This window comes from Chiloscyllium plagiosum, chromosome 26, assembly GCF_004010195.1.
Source record: "Chiloscyllium plagiosum isolate BGI_BamShark_2017 chromosome 26, ASM401019v2, whole genome shotgun sequence".
NCBI classification, from domain to species: Eukaryota; Metazoa; Chordata; class Chondrichthyes; order Orectolobiformes; family Hemiscylliidae; genus Chiloscyllium; species Chiloscyllium plagiosum.
The window spans coordinates 18,760,016-18,783,217 of record NC_057735.1 but is presented as its reverse complement, the minus strand read 5'-3'; the positions used below and the strand labels follow the sequence as shown (position 1 = coordinate 18,783,217).

Genomic DNA, 23,202 nt, shown 5'->3' with positions numbered 1-23,202 from the left:
AAGTGAACATTGATCCCTTAGAAAATGAATCTGGGGAGATAGTTTTGGGGAACAAAGAAATGACAGAAGAGTTAACAAGATATTTTGCATCAGTCTTTACAGTGGAAGATAATTCAAACATTCCACAAATACCAAAGGATATGGGGGAGAAATTAAGTACCATCACTATCACTATGGGTCAATGGGCTGAAGAGTGACAGATAGAGTTTAATTTAGATAAATGTGAGGTATTGCATTTTGGTCAAACAAACAAAAGCACGATTTATACAATTAAACATTGGGCCTTGAGTAGTGTTGTACAACAGAGGGATCTAGGGGTTCAGGTATATAATTCTTTGAAGTTTGTGTCACATATAGATAAGGCAGTTAAGAAGGCATTTAGCATGTTTGCCTTCATTGGTCAGACCTTTAAATATAGGAATTGGGACATTATGCTAAGGTTGTACAAGATTTGGAGGTGCCGGTTTTGGACTGGGCTGACAAAGTTTAAAATCACACACCAGGTTATAATCTAACAGGTTTATTTGGAAGCACTAGCTTTCAAAGCGCTGCTCTTTCATCAGGTAGTTGTGGAAAATAAGATCATGAGCCACAGAATTTATAGCCACAGGAGTACAGTGGCATGGAGATGCAATGAAACACGTTCCAATTTTAGATTCAGTCTTTCATCTTTTAGAATGGGGTACCGGCTTCTGTTCTTTGACAATGTAAATCCCAGAACTTCTGTTAAATTATATTTACATTAATATATCAAAGAACAGATAACAGTACATCCAATTCTAAAAGATGAAAGGATGAATCTAAAATTGTACTCCTGTGGCTATAAATTCTGTGGTTTATGATCTTATTCTCCACAACCATCTGAAGAAGCAGCGCTTCAAAAGCTGGTGTTTCCAAATGAACCTGTTCAACTATAACCTTGTGTTGTACAAGATGTCATTGAGGCCTCTTCTGAAGTACTATATCCAATTCTGGTCACCCTATTATAGGAAGGATATTATTAAGCTGGAAAAAATTCATAAGAGATTTACCAGGATATTGCTGGGAATGGAGGGTTTTAGTTATAGGAGAACATTTTCACTGGAGCATAGGAGGTTAAGAAGTGATATTATAGAGGTTTATAAAATCTTGAGAGGTGTAGATAAGGTAAATGGCAGGTATCTTTTCTCTAGGATGAGGATTTCAAGACTAGTGGGCATTTTTTTAAGGCGAAAGGAGTAAGTTTTATAATGGACACGAAGGGCAATTATTCATTTTTTACAGAATAGTGTGTCTACTGAACTTCCAGAGGAAATGGGTGTATGTGGGTACAGTTACAACATTTAAAAGATATTTAGAAAACTACCTTAATAACAAATGTTTGGAGGATTACAGACCAAGTGCAAGCAGGTGGAACTAGTTTAGTTTGGGATTATGGTCTGCATGCACTGGTTGAACCGACGGGTCTGCTTCCATACTGTTGGACAAACTAATGAGGCTAAAGGCAGATGGGTCTTCTGGCTTTGGTGGGTTACATCCTAGATCCTAGAGATAGTGAATGCATTGGTTATAATCTTCCAAAAATTTGTGGATTCTGGAGAAGTACCAGAGGAATGGAAACCTGCTAATGAGAAATGCATTTTCAAAAAAAAAGGTGGGGGGTGAGCCAAAAAGTGCGTAACTTTAGGCTAATGAGTTTGACGTCTATTGTTGAAAAAGTACTGGAGTCAATTAAGGAAATAATAACAATATTTGGAAAATCATAATCTAATCAGAGTCAACATGGCTTCATGAAATGGAAATCAAGCCTGCCTAATTTAGTACAGTTTTCTACCAAAGTCCCAACCAGAGTGGAGAGAGAGGAACAGTAGATACATTGTACTTGGCATTACAGAAGGCATTCAAAACAACCTCAAAAAAGGTTAAGTGATGAGTCCACATTGTTGAGAGGTAGAGAATTAGTTAATGGGCAGGAAACAATGAATGAGGGATTCTTTTTCAGGTTGGTGACCTATGGTAAGTGGGGTTTCATAGGGATCAGTGCTAGGACCGCAACTATTTACAATATATGTTAATGGCTTGAATGAAAGAAGTGAATATACTATAGCCAAATGTGCAGATGACGCAAAAATAGTGGAAATACAAGTTGTGAGGGGGATACAAACAATTTATAGAAAGGTGTTAGAAACAAAAACAGAAACTGCCCGGGGGACTCACTTACACAGTGTGATTCTCTCCTACCCTCATACACTCTGTGCCTGTCTTTGACTCTCTAACACTGTGTGATTCTCTCCGATTCTGAAACAAAAACAAAAACTCCACCAGCTCCACAGCCAAAACACAGTTAATATTTTGGTTCCACTGACCCTTCTTCAAAACTGATTGTGGCTAGGAAAAGGTTGGTATATATGGGGTGGGAGAGGGATGAGGAGCAAATGATGGGTAGAGAGAAAGCAACAATTGGACAAAGGAATGGGTAAAGGTCAGCCTGGTGAATGAATGACTGCTAATTGGGATAATAAGCAGCTGACAATGGGATGGTTGTGGTAGTAGTCCATGTGATGACAAGACCTGGGGGTTGGGGCACTCAAGGCCCAAAATTGTTGAGCTCCAAAGACAGACCAGTTTGCAGAATACCTACATTCTGTCTGCAAAAATTATCCTGAGCTTTCTACTGCCTGTTAATTCAACACAGTGTTCCCTGGTCAACATCTCTGTCTCAAACTTGCTGCAGTGCTCCAGTGAACCTCAGGACAAACTAGAAGAACAGCATCTCATTTTCCATTTGGGGATTTTGCAGACTTCAGAAAGTAAGATGAGTAGCAGGACTTCAGTGTACATGTGAATAGATCTCAATTGTGGGTTGTGCTGGAACACATCGGGTAAAACTTTAAATCAGTACTTTAGACCTGTATTCACAGTTAGGAAGAACAATGAAGAAATAAAAATTGGGGAAGAGAACTGTGATACACTTGAGCAAATTAGCACAGAGAGAACAGGCTTAATATTAGATAAGTCCTGAAATTCAGATGAGTACTCAGCTACCATGGCAGGTAAGGGAGGAAATTGCAAGGGAAATTTTCAAAGGTTAATTTTCAAATACTATGAACACAGATATGCCAAATAATGGGAAAAGAGCCAACGTGATACCATTATACAAAAATGGTAGTGGGGATAAATCGGGGAACTACAGGCAAGTAGACTCTAGAAAGTACAGAATGCCAGCAAGACTTTGGTACGCAGGCACATAGATCCTTGAACTCAGACGGACAGATGGGATACTTACTTTTTTTAACTGAAGCATCAAATACCAGAGGAGGGAGATTATGATCAAACATTACCTAGGCTACAACTCAAGAACTTTATACAGTTCTCATTATTGCATGGTAAGAAGGATGAGAATAAACTGGAGAAGATTCAGAGCGGGTTCACCCAGATGTTGTTTGGGCTGGAGTGTTTCAGCAATGAAGAAAGACTAGATAGGATGGGACTCTTTAGAGAAGGTTGAAGGACCATCTGATTGAGATGTACATAATTATGAGTGGGACAGATACAGTAAATGAGAACAAGCCTTTTCTCTTTGTAACTAGGGATCAATCGTTAAGGGTTAAAGCTTTAAGGTAAAGGGCAGGGGGTTTATAGAACATCTAAGGAGGACTCGTCACCCAAAGGGTTACAGGTCTCCAAAACACTGTTTGAAAGTGGGAAAACAAAAGACTGGGAAGAACAACAGAGGATAACTAAGAAGGAAAGACGCAGAGAAAAAATGAGGTACGAAGGTAAACTGGCCAAAAATATTAAGTAGGATAGTGAAAGCTTTTTTAAGTATGTGAAAGGCAAAAAAATGGTTAAGTCTTAAATTGGGCCCTTGAAGACAGAAACAGGGGAATATATTACGGGGAACAAAGAAATGGCAGAAGAAATGAATTGGTACTTCAGATCTGTGTTCACTGGGGAAGACACAAGCAATCTCCCTGAGGTAACAGTGGCTGAAGGACCTGAACTGAAGGGAATTTATATTTGCCAGGAATTGGTGTTGGAGACACTGTTAGGTCTGAAGGTTGATAAGTCCTCCGGGCCTGATGGTCTACATCCCAGGGTACTGAAGGAGGTGGCTCGAGAAAATGCGGATACGTTGGTGATTATTTTCCAGAGTTTGATAGATTCGGGATCAGTTCCTGCGGATTGGAGGGTGGCTAATGTTGTACCACTTTTTAAGAAAGGTGGGAGAGAGAAAGCAGGAAATTATAGACCAGTTAGTCTGACCTCAATGGTGGGAAAGATGCTGGAGTCTATTATAAAGGTTGAAATTACGACACATCTGGATAGTAGTAACAGGATAGGTCAGAGTCAGCATGGATTTATGAAGAGGAAATCATGCTTGACTAATCTTCTGGAATTTTTTGAGGATGTAACTCTGAAGATGGATGAGGGATATCCAGTAGATGTGGTGTACCTGGACTTTCAGAAAGCTTTTGATAAGTCCCACATTGGAGGTTAGTGAGCAAAATTAGGGTGCATGGTATTGGGGGCAAAGTACTAACTTGGATTGAAAGTTAGTTGGCTGACAGGAAACAAAGAGTAGTGATAAACAACTCCATTTGGGAATAGCAGGCGGTGACCAGTGGGGTACCGCAGGGATCAGTGCTGGGACCACAGCTTTTTACAATATATATTAATGATATAGAAGATAGTATTAGTAATAATATTAGCAAATTTGCTGATGATACTAAGCTGGGTGGCAGGGTGAAATGTGAGGAGGATGTTAGGAGATTACAGGGTGACCTGGACAGGTTAGGTGAGTGGTCAGATGCATGGCAGATGCAGTTTAATGTGGATAAATGTATGGTTATCCACTTTGGTGGCAAGAACAAGGAGGCAGATTACTACGTAAATGGAATCAATTCAGGTAAAGGGGCAGTACAAAGAGACCTGGGTGTTCTTGTACACAGGTCAATGAAGGGAAGCATGCAGGTACAGCAGTTAGTGAAGAAGGCGTGAAGAAGGCTAACAGCATGCTGCCCTTCATACAAGAGGGATTGAGTATAGGAGCAAAGAGGTGTTTCTGCAGCTGTACAGGGCCCTGGTGAGACCACACCTGGAGTATTGTGTGCAGTTCTGGTCTCCAAATTTGAGGGAAGACATTCTGGCTATCGAGGGAGTGCAGCGTAGGTACACGAGGTCAATTCCTGGAATGGCAGGATTACCTTACGCGAAAAGACTGGGCTTGCATACACTTGAGTTTAGAAGACTGAGAGGTGATCTGATTGAGACATATAAGATTATTAAAGGATTATTATGGAGATAAGGCAGGAACAGGATACTGATTAAGGATGATCAGCCATGATCATATTGAATGGTGGTGCAGGCTTGAAGGGCAGAATGGCCTACTCCTGCACCTATTGTCTATTGAAAGAGTGCTGAAACAGGTAGCATTATAGCATTTAAGAAGCATTTAGATGATCACTTGAAAGGCCATTGCATACAAGGCAACATACCAAGTGCTGGGAAATGAGGGTATATAGGTGCTTGATGACCAGTTTCAACATGATGGACTAGAGGTGCTCTTTCTGTACTATATAATAGCATGACTCCTCATTGGACAACACAGTATCCCAACACAAGGGCAATGGATCATCTGCAGGATTAGAACGCAAATCCAGGGATTGGCACTTGAAACGAAAAACTTGTCTTTTTAGACAGCCCCTTCACACCGAAGGTGGCTATCTTGCAGTACAAATTAACTCTCGTCCATGGAAAACTCGGAGGCTAGAGCACTTCGTTGAGCCGCACAAAATGTATCGTCAGAAGCGAGATGCTAGCGTTTAATCACTTTGTATTATTGATTCATAAACGTGTCCCCCCCCCCCGCCGCCCCCAAAACAACGGACAATTTAAAGATAAACAAGTTAGCAACCCGTGAAGTTCTGTCAATTTGCCTCCAGTCAAAGTAAAATTCACTTTGCTCGATACAAAGGCAGGCAGGTCTGAAGCAGCAACGGGAAGGCGGGGCGCTGCTTACCGGTTACCCGGGTCACCCCGATCGCCATGAGAGCGAGGATGAGTCTCTCCAACATTTCACAATCCTCTCTCCGTTGTTTAATATTCGGGGATATTATGAAAACTCTAGAATTCTCCTTCCACAGAACTGTTGGACTCTAACTCAGTAACATTGAGCCTTTTTGCAAAACTCGCCGGTGTTTCAGCCCCGGGCCTATCCTCCTCCCAGATGTGTCCCGAGCCCAATTTCCGTTAAATCACCAACTTCGCCTCGACAGTCAAACGCAGCAGCGCGCACATGCGCGTTCTGACAACCGCCTGTCAAAGGGGACATTCACCGACGGTGCATGCGCGTTCCGCCAACCGCCCGTTTCAGGGGACCTTTACCTACGGTGCATGCGCGTTCCGCCTACCGCCCTGCCCGCCGAGGAAACTTCCATTTCACGCATGCGTGTCTGTGCGGCTGCCAATGCCGATCAACCCTCAGCGCATGCGTGTCTTGACACTCCCACCCCCCCTCGAAAAACCAGGTCGCATGCGGAGGTGCGGAAGCCGTTGTTTTGGGTGCAATCCTTCTTCAGGCATGTTCTGAGGAAGGGTTGCACCCGAAAATGTTGACTTCTGTGTCTAACTTGGATTCCAGCATCTGTACTTTTTTGTGTATCTTGGTGTACCCTCGTGCACGCCCAGGTTGGGCTGGCAGCCCTTGTTTTTGCTGTGTGATGTTTTGTGGTCCCATAATCTTTGAAGATATTAACCCTCCGAAAGCTAGTGTGCTGCCAATTAAACCTGTTGGACTATGACCTGGTGTTGTGTGATTTTTAACTTTGTACATCCCAGTCCAACACCGGCATCTACAAATCGGGGGAATATGATTGCAACACAAAAAAAAGTTGCTGAGGAAGTGCCTATGTTCTGTGCCTATGTCACTGGATCAGAAACGTTAACTTTAATTTTTCTTTACAGATGCTGCCAGGCCTGCCGAGCTTTTCCAGTAACTTCTGTTTTTGTTTCTGTTTTACAACATCTGCAGTTCTTTCAGTTTTTATTTACTGTGACTGAGTTTTTTCAAAAAAAATGTTTCTCTTTTTTTAATATAAAGTGCTCTGGACTATGGTGAAATCTTAACTGGAACTCCACAATTATTTTTCCTCAATGAAATTCTGACTTGGTGGAAACTGAAAGAGATGTGAGAAATCTTGGGAGATGTTTGGTTTGACAGACTGAGGGAAAGGGAGTAGCATCAGAGGTAGCCGAACAGTAGATCGCAACTTCACCAACAAAGGGTTCCTTGTATTTAGATGGAGGCAATTTGGGGAGAATAGAGATGAGGGCTAAATGATTTATGGTGCAGAAGGGATGGTGAGGTGTATCTTTCCATTTTAGGATGATTTAGCAGTTTTGAAAGAGGCAATCTGAACCCAAACATTATGTGGTCCAGCCAAATTTGTCATTCTTAAATGTTGAAGCCAGAATACTTTGGTGTTAACAGAATAAGGATGTAGGATGTTCCAGAGAAACAACTTAGTTCCAATGTCAATCTGCTCAATAACCTCATTCCATCTTCCTGAGTTCTATACCTTTTATCCTCCTGTTCCTGAACACAAACAAATGTGAATACTTGTCCTCCAGTTTTTTTTAGATTAGACTCCAGTATGGAAACAGGCCATTTGGCCCAACGAGTCTACACTGACCCTCTGAAGAGTAACGCACACAGACCCATTCCTCTAACCCACATTTACACCTGACTAATACACCTAATACTATATGCAATTTAGGGAGGGAGGGTGGAAAAAGAGGGTGGATGTAGCATTGCTAATCAGAGAGTGCATCACCACTACAGAAACGAAGGGTGTCGAGGAAGGTTTGTCAACTAAGTCAGTATGGGTAGAAGTTAGGAAAAGCAAGGGAGCAGCCATCTCATTGGGTGTTTTCCAAAGACCTCCTAATAGCAGTAGGGAGATAGAAGAACTCATAGGCTGTTAGACTTTGGAAAAATGCAGATGTAGCAGGGTTGTTATTGTGGGTGACTTTGCCTCTCCCAAATTTGACTGGAACCTCCTTAGTGCAGATGGTTTGGATGGAGCCATTTTTGTCAGGTGTGTTCAGGAGGGTTTCCTTACTCAGTATGTAGACAGGCCGATGACAGAGCAGGATTTTGTGCTCAGCAGTGAGCCAGGACACGTGTCAGATCTCAGCAGTGAGAGGACACCTTGGTGACAGTGACCACAACTGCCTCACATTTACCATAGCCTTGGAGAGGGAAAGGAGCAGTTACCAAGGGAAGATATTTAATTGGGGAAAAGGAAATTATGACACTATCAGACAGGAGTTGGGAAGCACAGATTGGAAACAATTGTTCAATAGAAGGGCAAAACAGACATGTGGAGACTGTTTAAGGAGCAGTTGTTGTTAGTGATGCATAAATTTGTTCCTCAAGAAGGGGTAAGATTAAGGAGCCTTGGATGACAAGAACAGAGGAGCTTCTCGTTCAAAGGAAGAAGGCAGCTTACGTAAGGTGGAGGAAGCAAGGATCTCACACAGCTTTAGAGGATTAATGGCTTAATAGAAAGGAGCTCATAAGTGGACTGAGGAGAACCAGGAGGGGGCAGGAAAAAGGTTTGGCAGGGAGGATTAGGGAGAACCCAAAGGCATTTTACTCATACGTGAGGAATAAGAGAATGATCACGGAGAAGGTAGGGCTGGTTAGGGATAGCATAGGAAAGTTGTACCTAGAGTCTGAGGGGATAGGGGAAGCCCTAAATGATTTTTTTGCTTCAGTTTTCACTAAGGAAAGGGACCTTGTTGTGAATGACAACTTTGGGGAGCTGGGAAACAGACTTGAATAGATCAATATTGATGAAGTTGATATGGGAAATTTTGGCAAACATTAAGATTGTAAGTCCCCAGGGCCAGACCAGATTTATCCTGGGTTGCTCCAGGAAGTGAGAAAGGAGGTTGCTGAGCCGCTGGCGAAGATCTTTGCTTCCTCACTCTCCACAGGAATCATCCCGAAGGATTGGAGAGAGGCGAATGTTGTTCCTCTTTTCCAGAAGGAGAATAGGGAAATCCCTGGCAATTACAGACCAGTCAGTCTTCGGTCTGTGGTCAGCAAGGTTTTGGAAAGAATTCTGAGGGATTGGATTTATGACTATTTGGAAAAAGCAGAGCATGATTAAAGGCAGTCAGCATGGCTTTGTGAGGGGCAGGTCACGCCACACGTATCTTATTGAGTTCTTTGAGGAGTTGATGAGACAGGTCAAGCAGTGGATGTGGGATATATGGACTTCAGCAAGGCACTTGATAAGGTTCCCCATGGTAGGCTCATTCATAAAGTCAGGAGGTATGGGATACAGGAAGTTCAGAACTGGTTGGCTGACAGAAGACAGAGTGTGGTTGTAGATGGAAAGTATTCTGCCTGGAGGTCAGTGGTGAGTGGTGTCCCGCAGGGCTCTGTTCTTGGGCCTCGGCTCTTTGTAGTTTTTATAAATGACTTGGATGAAGAGGTTGATGGCTGGATTAGTAAATTTGCTGATGACACAAAGGCTGGAGGTACTGTTGATAGTATTGAGGGCTATTGCAGCCTACAGCGCAACATTGACAGGATGCAGAGCTGGGCTGGGAAATGGCAGATGGAGTTCGACCTGGATAAATGCGAAATGATGCATTTTGGAAGTCGAACTGGAATGCTGAATATAGGATTAAAGACAGGATTCTTGGCAGCGTGAAGGAATAGAGGGATCATGGTGTTCAAGTGCATGGATCCTTCATGGTTGCCACCCAAGTGGACAGGGTTGTTAAGAAAGCATATGGTCTTTTGGCTTTCATCAGGGGGATAGAGTTTAAGAGCTGCAAGGTTTTGCTGCAGCTCTACAAAACCCTGGTGAGACCACACTTGGAATATTGTGTCCAGTTCTGGTTGCCCTATTATAAGGAAGATACGGAGGCTTTGGAGAGGGTGCAAAGAAGGTTTACCATGGTTCTGCCAGGACTGTAAGACTTGTCTTATGAAGAGAGGTTGACTAAGCTCGGACCTTTCTCTCTTGAGAGACGGAGGAAGAGAGATGACCTGATCAAGGTATACAAGATAATGAGAGGCAAGGATAGAGTCAATAGGCAGAGACTTTTCCCCAGGGCAGGATTGACTGGCACAAGGGGTCATAGTTTTAAGATATTAGGAGGAAGGTATAGAGGGGCGTCAGAGGTAGGTTCTTTACGTAGAGAGTTGTGAATGCATTGAATGCGTTGCCTGTGATGGTGGTGGAATCAGAGTCATTAGGGACATTTAAGCGACTGCTGGACATGCACATGGACAGCAGTGAATTGAGGGGTGCGTAGGTTAGGTTATTTTAGATTAGGAATAATCCTCGGCACAACATCGTAGGCTGTACCTTTCTATGTTCTATGTTGTGATTTAGCATGACCAATTCACTTGAACTGCACATCTTTGGATTGTGGGCGGAAACCCACGCAGACACGGTGAGAATGTGCAAACTCTACACAGTCACCTGAAGCGGGAATCCAACCCAGGTCCCTGGCACTGTGAGGCAGCAGTGCTAACCACTGAGCCGCTGTGCCACCAAGTTCCACACGCCAATTGTCCCCGGCTCCTAATAACCTCTACACTTTTCTTGGTTAGCTTCTTCCACTTAGTATATTTATAGAGTACCTTGGGATTCTCTATTACCTTATCTGCTAGTGATTATTCATTGCCCTTCTTTACTCTCCGAATTGCTTTCTTAAATTCACTCTAGACTCCGCTAAGGCTATTGTTGATTTGCTCCTTTGCAAGTGCTAAAAGCCTCTCCTATCAGTCCTGAACATTTGTAGACATCCAAAATTCTCTGGGCAGAGAGTAAGGGTTTACTGAGGTGAAGGTGATCAAAGGTGTAAGAATGTGGTTAAACTGAATGGTAATATTATAGAAGATGAATAGGGTAAAGTCCAAAATTACAAAATTCAAAGTGGCATTGCAAATAACTTGAGTGCTTTGTCAAGTGGCAGCTTCAGAAGAAAATGGAAGGTTAGAGGGAAGGACGAAATTGTGAGTAAAGAGGGGATACAAGAAAGTGATCAGAAATAGCCATATTCAAACTGGAAAAGATTGGGGTAGAATGCAAGATCTCAGGGGCTTTGAATATATACAAGGAACATAGGGAAGGCAGTATCCAGAATCCTAATCTAATGTTTTATAACCAGGGGTGAAATTTGAATTCATTTTTAAAATTCTAGAATGAGAAACTAGTCGAATGGCTGCCATTGTCTGTACCATCTAGTTCACTAATGTCCTTCATGGAATGAAATCTGCTGTCCTTACCTGCTCTGGCCTACATGTGCCTACCTGCCCTTGAAATGGCCTAGTAAGCCACTCAGTTCCAGGTCAGTTATGGTTAGATTATAAAGCCAACAACACACATTGGAAGATAAGATGCAACTAAACAGAGGGAATGGCCGTAATGAGTTGAAACAGAAGTTGAAATCACCAAGGGATAGAAATTCAATGCTGAGGATTCCTGTAACAGAAATCAGCACAGGTATCTGGTGACCTGCTGTGCTTTTCCAGCACCACTCTAATCTTGACACCAACTTGCAGCTGGCTACTCTGGATCACATCTTGGACTTCTGGCCCCAACACATCAGTGTTGCTCCACAGCATCAGACACATGTAGCTTCACTACACTATGAAGACACATCTCTTGTCCACTTACTGGACATTTTTTACAAAGTGATGTTGCACTTTGGAGCACACTGGCAATTATCATTGCAATGCAGTCATGGAGACACATTATGCACAGGGACATCTAGCTTGCAGTTTTGGCCAGCCCATTTCTCAGATTTGTTCATTTGCACTCTTACCAACTACTAATTTAGTGCCTACCTGGATGCTAATAGCATTCCTGTTTTGCCTTCATTTTTGAGCTTTACCCCTTCAGCCAAATCTTAAAGGGTCAAGGTACTTCTGTTTTGACTTTTCTCTTTGCAGACACAAAGCCAGGCCACTCCACTGTTCATGCTTGTCAGCAATTGTCAGTAGAGGGGGTGGATATGTTGCTCTATGGCTTGTCACTATGTCAATGTCACACCTGCACCCTGTGTCAGTAATGTACATCAATAGTGTGGTGCTGGAAAAGCACAGCCAGTCAGGCAGCATCTGAGGAGCAGGAGAGTCAATGTTTCAAGCATAAGCTCTCAACCAGGCCTTCCTGAAGAGCTTATCCTTGAAATGTCAACTCTCCTGCTCCTCAAATGCTGCCCGACCAGCTCTGCATTTCTAGCACCACGCTCTTCTATTCTAATCTCCAGCATCTGCAGTCGTCACTTTCTCCTCAGTAGTGTACGCGGAGAACACACTGCCAGGTGCTGCAAGTAAACGGACATAGCTCAAGATCTAAAGAAAGTAATCCACTTTGATGTCTAGGGTACAGAAAGTCAAGGGTACCCTCTGACATCAGTACAGGAACTTTGGTTCAGAGTGGTCAGGCTCAGGGAGTCTAGACTCTGCAGTTCAGGGAGTGGGGTCACACTCTGTGGGTCCAGTGTAACCAGTTCAAGGACTTATGGAACATAGTGGGTAGCTGTACAGATATCTAATTATTCATTGTTCAGGGCTAACTGGCAAGGTCTCTCAAGGGCGATGGTCAGTTTGAGGCATCTGACTGTTAAAAGTCAAGGGGGATTATCAAGGACTGGTATTGTGCAAGGAAGACTAGAGAATTCAATTTTGGGAATAGAAGTCAGATTGCTGCAATTTGGGAGTTGGGGAAAATACAGTATTAAAGAGGGTCAACTCAATAGGCAAAATTCTGAAGAAGCATGTCTAGACTCAAAATGTTAATTCTCTTTTCTCTCCATGAATGATGCCAGACCTGCTGATTTTCTCCTGTTTTTGTTTGTTTCTAATCTCCAGCTCTTTGTTTTAATATAAAGGGTGTATATAGTACAGGATGGGAGAGAGAAGAACCAAGTGAAGGGGGGAATTGTGAACTGCAAACATCAATCTTGATTTAAGTGCCTGAACTGGCAGATCAACGTGGTATAACTGGGGCTGGGTGGTGGAAAGGTCAGGAGATGGACACTCAGATTCTTTAGGTGAGGATATGGTGAGGAGCAAAGCCTATGGGGTTGACTGAGAGATATCCTGACTCTCTTCCTCAGTCTTGGGAGTGAGAATCTCTCATAGAGTAACCCTCTTGACCATAGCCACTGTGAGCATTGGTACTGTGAGATATTGTGTTATAGATTATCTTTACTAAACCACTCACCAGCTCACTATATTAATTAATACTAAGTTCTCCTTCATTCATTCATAACCTTTTTCTAACCCATTGTTTATTAGAACACAGTCTCATTCATTCATAGAACTGCATTTTGTAGTATATTTTACTATTATAATAAAGGCTCAAATTAGAACATCCCTTTCAACCCATTCACCTTAAACCCTTATCAGGCCTATTTCTACATCAGCCCTTACCAACCCCCATCTCTCAGACCTGAATAGATTACAGAACACCAAACAGTTCCCCAATTAGTAATCACACAACACAGGTTATAGTCCAACAGGTTTATTTGGAAGTACTAGTTTCGGAGCGCTGGTTGTTCAATATATTGTTTCAGTTGCATGACACTGTGATCTTTTGCTACAAGTTTTGTGTCTTATGATCTTGCTTCATAGCTACCTGATGAAAGAGCAGTGCTCCGAAAGCTAGTACATCCAAATATACCTGGTAATGTGTGATTTTTTTACTTTGTCCAACCCAGTCGAACTCCAGCACCTCTACATCATGGTCCCTAGTTAGTATGTACTTTTTAACAGGACCACTATCCCCTTAATTGCCAAAACAGTGCTTCCGTGAAACTGCATGAATGAAGCAAATAGTAAACAAATCTCACAAACCAGCTGGAGTAATCAGTTTAATATGCTTTATTCTTTTATTAAATACAGGTATAATTTCAAAGTTATTTAGAGTATATAGACCTAGTATTATCACTAATATTTACTAACTTAAAAGACAAAAGGACTAACCCCTCCTAAATGTGCAACCAAACCAAACCAAACCTGCAACCAATCAGGAGTTTCAGGTAGCATTTAGGAAATGTTTAGGCCATCTCATGTTTCCTCAAACCTTACTATAGGTAAAACAATGTAACACCATGCTGATGGATTTTTAATATATTTAAGAACTGTATATAAAGAGGCTAATGTAAGAACTATATTTTGGGATTCTATTGCTGTCTCAAACTTGTGCTACTGCGGTTGCTGAATAAAGAGGCTGTTTTCACCACTCATCGATTCTGGTTGTAATTTAAACATGATCCCACAGTACCCACAGGTATATGTGAGACACAGGTATAAGAGAGAATATCAGGACCAGGCAGTAAAGTTTGTGACATTTGGATGAAATGTAACTGGGGTTAATAAACGTCTGGTACTGTACTGTACAAAGCTTTTTACTGTTGCTAGGTCATGAATAGTACAACATCGATACAAGACTGGTCCCAACCCATCTTCGCTGGCCAATATTAAGATCTCTTCTATTTAGTGGGTGAGGAGCTGAATCTGGGCAACCCAGTGCCCATCCTGAGTCTTTCAGACCTGATGTATGCCATTTTCTCCTGAAACAAGTGAAGAAGGGAGTGCATTCAGATGCACATGAATGGCATAGCTATTGTGCTGGTGCAGCTGAGAGACAATTGGTGAGGTACCCAAAGTGATTAGGAGCTGCACACTACAGTGGCAGAATAGGAGCCTTGTTGGGAGATAAGTACAGTAGCAGAGATATTTTGTGTGAGGTCAATGAATATGGACCCTGGTAAGGTGGAGAACAGTATTGCTAGGCATTTATCTGCACTATGGATACCACACTGACTTAAGTGGCAACCTCAGGCCAAGCTGGTAGTGTCTGGTGGCATGGCTTCAGTCCTGAGAAAGAGGTCAATCTTCCTCTGCATCACCCATTCACCAGAAACTTTCAGTCCTGTCCATAAAGTGGAGTGTCAATTTCCCTCGACTTTCTGTGTGGTGACTGTACAGGACAGTTCCAGATCCTAGCACTTGACAGATGCACAATGGCTTTTTAAATATGGTGCCAGTACTAGGGACAATTTCCTATCTCAAGATATCTGGTCAGTATTGTAAGCTTATTACCTACAATGAGTGATACATCAGATGAGAAGGCGCTTAGGAATTGGATAAGTAGTTTTGAAATGAGTCTGAGACTATGATGTGAGAATACTCACTAGACCTCAGTGGGAGAAACCTTCTAAGAAACTCAACAAAAATGATATTCCCTAGCAATGGGAAAATTCTGCCCATTGTGTTTCTTGATAGGAATCATGACTACATCTTTGATACGTGAAAAACAAAAAGGCGTCAGTGGAAAATTTAAAAAGAAAATAACTTGAGCATTGTTGGAGTGATTATTTCAGTGGAGAATAAATGAGGTCACAAAATTTTAAGAAAAGGTTACATCACTTTTATTTAAATTTGTTCACAAACACACAAAACCAATGTACACATAACCCACATGTGTTTATTAATTATTCAAATCTTTTTACTATAACAGCAAGGCAGGCTGAAATAGAATGTAAGTAAAACATCACAAAAGAAACCTGTTAACCTGACATTTGGTAAAAATCAAATACCCGCAGATTTACAACTTTAAAATGTAACTAGCTGCTTGAACAGTATGAAGTTATGTGCTTTTTAAAATGTTTTCTAAGCATTAAAGCAAACATTTATGGAAATTAAAGCAGAAATGCAAGACATATTACAAACATTTTCTTTTAGGATTGTTTTATACTTTGAACTGAGGAAGCTGAATGTTGCGGAATTACATTGTGATTTGGCATTCAGGTTCAGAAGTTATTAAAAATATTATCTACAAACTTCAATACCATAATAAAATCATGAATGAATATTCAGAGTTTTATTGCAAGAAGCATGGAAGCATTTGAGGTGAAAGAAATTACATTATCTTAATGACAAGCCTTACCAGAGGCATTAACATGATAAAAAAGAACTTTAAAAAACTGCATTTTTTCTAGTATCAGCATTACAGATGAATATCCATATGCTATGAATATTTATATTACTTTTGCAAGCTTAACTAGGCATGATCTGCTGAATGACAGCCCTGACAATGAAAACTTCTCATGGAATTAATGTAATGTTGTGTCTTAAAGATTTCACGGGATGGAGCTATGATAGTTCCTTTAGCTTTTCCATTATCTATTTCATGTGTGATTCAATAGACTTTCCCTAGCAAAAGCAGAAGGGGTCTCTCATCAGCTGACAAGACAACTGTCTCAAACAATTTGTGCTGTTTGTTTAAAAAGGAGATATACCATTGTTGAGCCCAGTATCATTAATTTGATGTGTTGCTACCATGGAAACATGATATGAGTTCTAAGATTTTGAAAAATGAGTTAGCCAATTGTGTGGTTTCCACCATATTTACTGGTGAAAAATATTTCAGACAAAATCAAATATTTAAATTGTGGTTATCTTCAGATATCTATCACCAATGAAATTCAAAGATTGCTTAGACTATGTGGTTGCTAGAAATATAAGCTCTTTGTGGAAGCAAAATGAAAGCATCTGAACCAACAGAAAACAAATGTTAAAATACAAAAAACGTTTCTGTAAACAAGTTTTACAAATTTATTTTTTTTAAAAACTAGTATGATATATACAGCTCTAAAAAGTTATATTGGGTTCCGGTTCTCTTGCAACACATTCCACCAGACACTTAGAGTTTCTGCAGCACTTTTTAAAAAAATTTAAATCTCCAGCATACAGAATATTTTGCTTTCATGTTGGTAATATATACAAACACTATCATTTATCATATCCTCAAGATCAAAAACAAATGTGGCAAAGATATTCTTCTCTTACTCCTAACTAGTCAATATCAAACTTTATTATTTTACTGAGCTGGGTATTTCCCACAGGAAGTCAATCAGTTCAAGCCTGAAACAAAATCAGAAACTGCTGGAAAAACTCAACAGTTCTGGTAGCATCTGTGCAGACAAAATTTTGGATCCAGATCAACAGAAATATCTGTTCTGTTCTGAAGAATGCTCACTGCACCTGAAACATTATCTCTGCTGTCTCTCCATGATGCTGCCAGAATTGCTGAATTTTTCCAGTAATATCTGATTTTGCTTCTGATTTTCAGCATCTGCAGTTCCTTGTTTTTTTTGTTTACAGCTCAAGTCTGATTCTTTTTGCCTTTTTGGAAACAATGCAGTGACCAAGTGGTGAAGATGTATTAAAATAAATGTAACATTGCACATAATTTTCACAATAACAATCGTTAAACTATCTTAAATGCCCAAAGAAATATCTTTCTATCGATTGTGCATTGTAGTTGCTACTGCACTGATTTCCAGAACAAACTAAATAAATTCAGACTGTTTTATTAAAATGTTATTGTTGTTACATGTAGTTCCAAATTTCCTTTAAAGCGGATGAGGATTCAACATATGTCCTTTGAATTGTTTTAGAGGGGAGACTGCGGAAAGCTATATTTTGGATAAAGATCCCTTTAAGTCTCTTGATCTACTGGGAGAAAAAAAAATAGGAAAAGGTCTTAAAAGTAGCTGCTACTTAATAATGGAAAATAGCAAGATCATGCAAGCTGAGTCACATTGGAATACTTAGGAAGAGCTTGAAATACTGAAGGTAAATCTTTTGCATGTATGATCAATATTTAACTGACATTTAAATGTTTAGCGAAATAGAAGTGGAGAATTAGGATTACACAGGTCAGTAAAATTTGAAAATTCCCATAAATGCTCAAATACAGATCTTTAACACTACCATAAGATCATTGAAAGCACAGAACAGTTTGTGAAACAGAAAAACACAAATATTTACCTTTTTCAATTTGAAATCTTCAACAATTATACTGGACGATTACAGGAATCAGAATGAGGGCCCATTTGGTTGTCATCAGAGCTCATGGGAATACTGCTGGCAAGATGATATTCCCTAAAAAGGAAACATGATGTGCATGGATTAAAATATAATTATGATAAAACGTTACGTGTATCTGACAGTACATTTGCAAAAGACTGTAAACTTCATGCAGCAAGCAAAATGCACTACTTTGTTTAAGTAGGTTAAATAGGTTAAGTTAATTAAAATTCTTCATATTCCTCAAGACAACATTGCTTGTAATTGTTACAAAATAAATTGATCAATTCTGACAGCCAGAATACATCTTACTCATATGGAACTTGTCAATTCCAGCCATGGGAAAATGTAGTAAGCATTAGGTTTCAATGTTTGATTTATACAGTGTTTGCTAATCAAATAAAAATCCACGAAGGTTAATTTTACCAAAAATTTAAAATTTTTCAAGGAATTCATGGAGTATTTCTTTCACCAACACTCATCCATGCATGCTGTACATTTCTGCAGCAGTGCTATTGTGAGCTTATCAGCACCTGAAGTACTTGCCACTGCTGGGACCTTTCAGAGTGCCACCAGGACCAAATTTAAAGCTGTGCACCAATTCAAACTAGGAATAACCTTTCATAAAAGACATAATGGGAGAAAAATGAAAAAGAAAAACAGCTGAGGGCATACAGGTGACACTTCATTGGAAATAGCAGATTATAATTACAAATGTATTCTCTTTTTACATCAGCATCAGTCTGTTCAACTGTCATTGAAATACGGCTACAAGAATGAAGCTACAGAAGCTATCTGCCCTCAGCATTAAACCCTGTTAGAACTGTGTCCGAAGGATTCTTATTCTTTCTCTAGTCGCTTAACATAGCATAACGTCTTGTCAGTGTTGAAATGTGGCAGCATCACATGTTGTAAAAACCTTGAAATTGTTGCTAACGTTAACTTTTATTAAACACATAAAGAGAAGTAACAAAAAATAAAAGATGCTGCATTTGCTTCTGGGGCTGAAGAGAGGCTGCTTGCATTTTGACTATCAAATTTGCAGCTAATGAATGATCACCCAGCTTTCGTCTATTAGAAGCAGGTGTCAATTAAATCCAGTCTGGCTCAAATCACCAAAAGTTGCACTGTTCTATCATGCTGAATGATGTTACTCCCACTTCATGTCCTCATCTTCTTCCTTGGAAGACTGCAGCTGCTTATCCAACTTTTCAGTGTTCATCACATTCTCTCTCTGCCTGTTCCAGTTAGGACATGGAGGTGCCGGGTTTGGACTAGGGTGGACAAAGTTAAAAATCACACAACACCAGGGTGTAGTCCAACAGGTTTATTTGAAAACACTAGCTTTTAGAGTGCTGCTCCTTCATCAGGTAGCTGTGGAGCTGTTTGTTCAATATATTATTTCAGTTGCATGACACGGTAATTATTACTATAAATTCTGTGCCTTATGATCCTGCTCCACAGCTACCTAATGAAGGAGCAGTGCTCTGAAAGTTAGTGCTTTCAAATAAATCCGTTGGACTATGATCTGGTGTTTGATTTTTAACTTTGTTCCAGTTATGCAGAGCACAACATGCAGGGATTACATGGTACACTGTGTCTGGAGTGTAGTGCGACAAACCTCCTCCCCCTCCTTCCCACCAACCCTCATCTTCAGGAGGTCTTTTGTCGGTTTCACGATAGACCTGGTTGAAGAATGAGCTGTATTGTATCTAAACTTGGCCTCAGTCAGTGGATTGCACAAGGGAATCATCATCCAGGTTTGCAGAAGTTAGCCCTTTATTCCCTGCAGCCAACCTTTTCAGGCATCTGGTCTTTGGAATGAAGCAGGAACCTAACAGCTATCAAGTATATAGACATCATAGTAGATCCAAGAAACATGTTGCGAATTTCTAAGATGAGATACTGATGATCACAATTACTTGTACATTGACCAAGGAAAACTCTTTTTAATGATGAAGTCAGTCATATTCAGATATTGCTCTTTCAATGCGACAAGTATAATATACAGGACCCAGCACATGGAGGAAGGCAAGCTACATTGACAAAGTCTACAACTTGTGCTCCAGTACTGACTTCATCATGAGGGAATAGGAAAAAGTGATGAGTGCTGTCATTCAGTATCAATTGCATCGGTAACAGTCTTAATAGATCTGTGGGTTGAAGATACAGCAACTCGTACAGGTCTTGGTGCACTCTTTGAAGCAGAGAACTACAATAAAAGTTCAATGCAGCTGTTACTTTAATGGCCACAGGGATTAGATGACCACCCAGCCCCTCAAGTCTCACTCCAGCAGATGATTCAGTTATATTACTGTATTATATTCCAACCAAACAGAGCTGGAGCTGACAGGTATCTGCTCAGCCTTAATTATAGCAGATACTAAAAATTTTAAATAAAAATGAGAAGTGCTGGAGGAACACAGTCAGTTTGGCAGCATCATAACCAGTTCCAGCGAAGAGTCATATGGGTCTCTAAACATTAACTCTGTTTCCCTCTCCACTGTGTGACCTGCTGAGATTCTCCATTTTATCTCTGCTCAGACTTTCTTGTTGTGAGTTGGAAGAAAAAAAGTGATATGCATATAAACGAAGCAAGCTTAAGTAATACAGGGATGTTAGTGCATGAAAGCAGGCTCCTTGCCGCTCACTAGCAACATTCTTGTCAAATCATTAAAATCTTGGATGGAATATCGAATTTTTTCTTCAGTGTCGGGAATCTCATTTTTCCAATCTCAAAACATTTACCAAATGACTCACTATTGCACAAGATTCAACACACTTGCTGGTCTTTCAGATACTACTAATCAGTGGCCCTGCTTGAGTAAAGAAAGTGATGGCCAAATGGCAAAGCTTTTGAACTAGTCGCTTGACTGAATTTTTATATGGAAAACCTGTATTTATTTTCAAGTTTCTTAGCTATAATCAAGTAAATCAAGTAAAGTTCAACAAGAAAGCAATAGAAAAATTTGTGTTGCAGGCTAGGGGAAAGTCAGGGGCATGAAGGGCAGGTTAGAATAGTAGATGAGGAGAGTGGTGGAATAAAGATTAAAAATTTATGGATAGCTTTTCTGAAGATAGAAAACTATCGAACAAATAGGAAATAGTCTTACCCTTTGTTTGATAATGATCGTTTTCGATAACAGCATGCGACACAAAAAATGAAGCCAAGGACAGCAACAACACCCATGTTAATTCCTTAAAATGTATACATAAGATACACAATAACTCAGTTAGAAATAAACACGTGGATACTCGAAAATAGAGATTCCTTAGCCAGACTAACTTTTTAAAAAGGCTGAAATATTTCTTAAACTGGTAACATTTCTCTAAGTTGGACACATTTCAATTCCAAAACTAGTCAGCATAGGTTTATGGTGAGAGGGAAAAGATTTTTAAAAATCCAAGGGGCAACTTTTTCATGCACATGGTGTTGTGTATATGGAATGAGCTGTCAGAGGAAGTGGAGGTAGTTGGTACAATTACAACATTTTAAGTGCATCTGGATATATATATGAATAGGAAGGGTTTAAGAGGGATCTGGGCCAAATGCTGAAAAATGGGACTACATTTATTCAGGATATCTGGTCAGCATGGACAAGTTGGACTGAAATGTCTATTTCCATGTTGTACAGCTCTATGACTACTATATTAGTATCCCTTTATAGATTTTACCTTCCTGTAAATTGTTTTCATTCATACTGCTGGATTTAATCAAATAAACTCTATACAACTAAGTGAAAGATACCAAAGTGTATAGTTTCATTATTTTATATGAAGTCCCCAAACACTGAGATTATGAGATATCTTGGCAAAACTTTCTGTTGTCAGTGCCAGATGCTTTTGCTTTGCTACTGACTGCAAAATCCAGGGTCTAAAATAACATATTTGCCTACCTTTTCACCTCCTTCTAGCTTACTATGACTCTAAACAATCTCCCCACCAATATTATCCTTGAAATCTCAAGACAGTAATAGTTGGGATTTTTCCTTGGGTTCAATACAGCTGTACCTTGAGTTGTGTGTGTGCATTTTCTCTCTCAATCATTAATCAAGATACCAGAGAATCTTGCACAACTAACATGACCTTCTGTCTGTCCTCAGGATGTGAATTGGATTAATGTTGCATCGCAGGACCCGTGAGCCACCAAAGAACACAACGACTGGCGAAGGCAAGTTAGCATGCAATCTCAGACCCCAGCCCAGATGAATGGGGAGGATTAGCATTAGGAAGTGTATGTCATATATAAAAATTATAGAAAGGTAATCTTTCAACAGTGTTGGAAGATGGTAAATATAGGAAAAAGCCAAAAGAAAGAGAGAAGATGCCTCTATTTTGAAGCAACCTCTCTTTAACTTCCCTTCAATTGCAGCCTGTTGTTCCTTTCAAGTTGGAAGGCCTCTGATTGGCCCTCCAACTTGGATTGCCCATCCACCCTTCTTAATTGGATCACAAGCCCACCTCCAGGGCAATTATGAGTGCATCCTGATGAAAATAACAATGAGTGACTGTGTTCCTCTGGGGGGGCAAGTTCAGGAGTGGGAGCAAAGGAGCAAGTCTTTCCCTTCTGAATTCCATGTTGTTTATCCTTTATTTCAGTTTCAGTTTTCAACAAGTTTTTTCTATTCTTCTCCTTAAGGAGGAGTTCCATTTCCCTTATTATCGATGGTAAATTCAGATTAAAATATACAGTTCACTGGACATAGTTCTATTCATTCTTAAGTTTGTGGATAACATTATAAAACAGGCTTCAAGACAACTTATCAGCACCAGAAACAGTTTTCCTTTCTGTGAAAGTTGGAACTAGTTAATAAAGACAATAAGAACTTTGACAGACAGTTAAAAATAACTACTTAAGAAAACTATCTCTATTAACCAAGCCAGTCAAACACACATGCTTCAGTTTTAAAATAGGCAAGCTGAACTGTGCATGAAGAAAAATGACCCACCACCCTGTGGTCGAACACTTCAACTCCCCTTCCCACTCCACCAAGGACATGCAAGTCCTGGTCCTCCTCTACTGCCAAATTCTACACCTGGAGGAAGAACACCTTATCTTCTGTCTTGGGACTCTCCAACCACATGGGATTAATGTTAATTTCACCAGTTTCCTGATCTCCCATTCCCCCACCAATCCCACATCCAATCTGCCAACTCGGCATCACCTTCTTGAACTGTCCTTTCCACCTATCCGCTCCACCCTCCGCTATCACTATCACCCCCACCTTCATCTACCTATTGCATTCCCAGATACCTTTCCACAGCCCCACCCCATCCCATTTATCTCTCACCCCCCTTGCACCACC

At 40.5% G+C, this 23,202-nt stretch overlaps 2 protein-coding genes across 17 annotated transcripts in view; both read right to left on the bottom strand.

Annotated features, from left to right (window-relative positions):
• LOC122563172 (membrane cofactor protein-like) overlaps positions 1-6,421 on the bottom strand; it is a 65,282-nt gene extending 58,861 nt beyond the window's left edge. For 7 of the 8 annotated variants that reach the window (XM_043716674.1, XM_043716677.1, XM_043716675.1 and 4 more), the window contains exon 1: positions 6,002-6,360. In XM_043716674.1, the coding sequence (XP_043572609.1) occupies positions 6,002-6,056 (55 nt within the window). In that variant the 5' untranslated portion in view covers positions 6,057-6,360. The other variant, XM_043716680.1, reaches the window with a different exon arrangement.
• Positions 6,422-15,429: 9,008 nt separating this feature from the next.
• Positions 15,430-23,202, bottom strand: part of LOC122563171 (sushi, von Willebrand factor type A, EGF and pentraxin domain-containing protein 1-like) — a 123,658-nt gene continuing 115,885 nt past the window's right edge. For 8 of the 9 annotated variants that reach the window (XM_043716673.1, XM_043716672.1, XM_043716669.1 and 5 more), the window contains 3 exons: positions 21,010-21,094; positions 17,858-17,971; positions 15,430-17,539 (listed from right to left, as the gene is read on the bottom strand). In XM_043716673.1, the coding sequence (XP_043572608.1) occupies positions 17,884-17,971; positions 21,010-21,094 (173 nt within the window). In that variant the 3' untranslated portion in view covers positions 15,430-17,539; positions 17,858-17,883. Of the gene's footprint in view, positions 17,543-17,857; positions 17,972-21,009; positions 21,095-23,202 lie in introns of all 9 variants that reach the window. The other variant, XM_043716665.1, reaches the window with a different exon arrangement.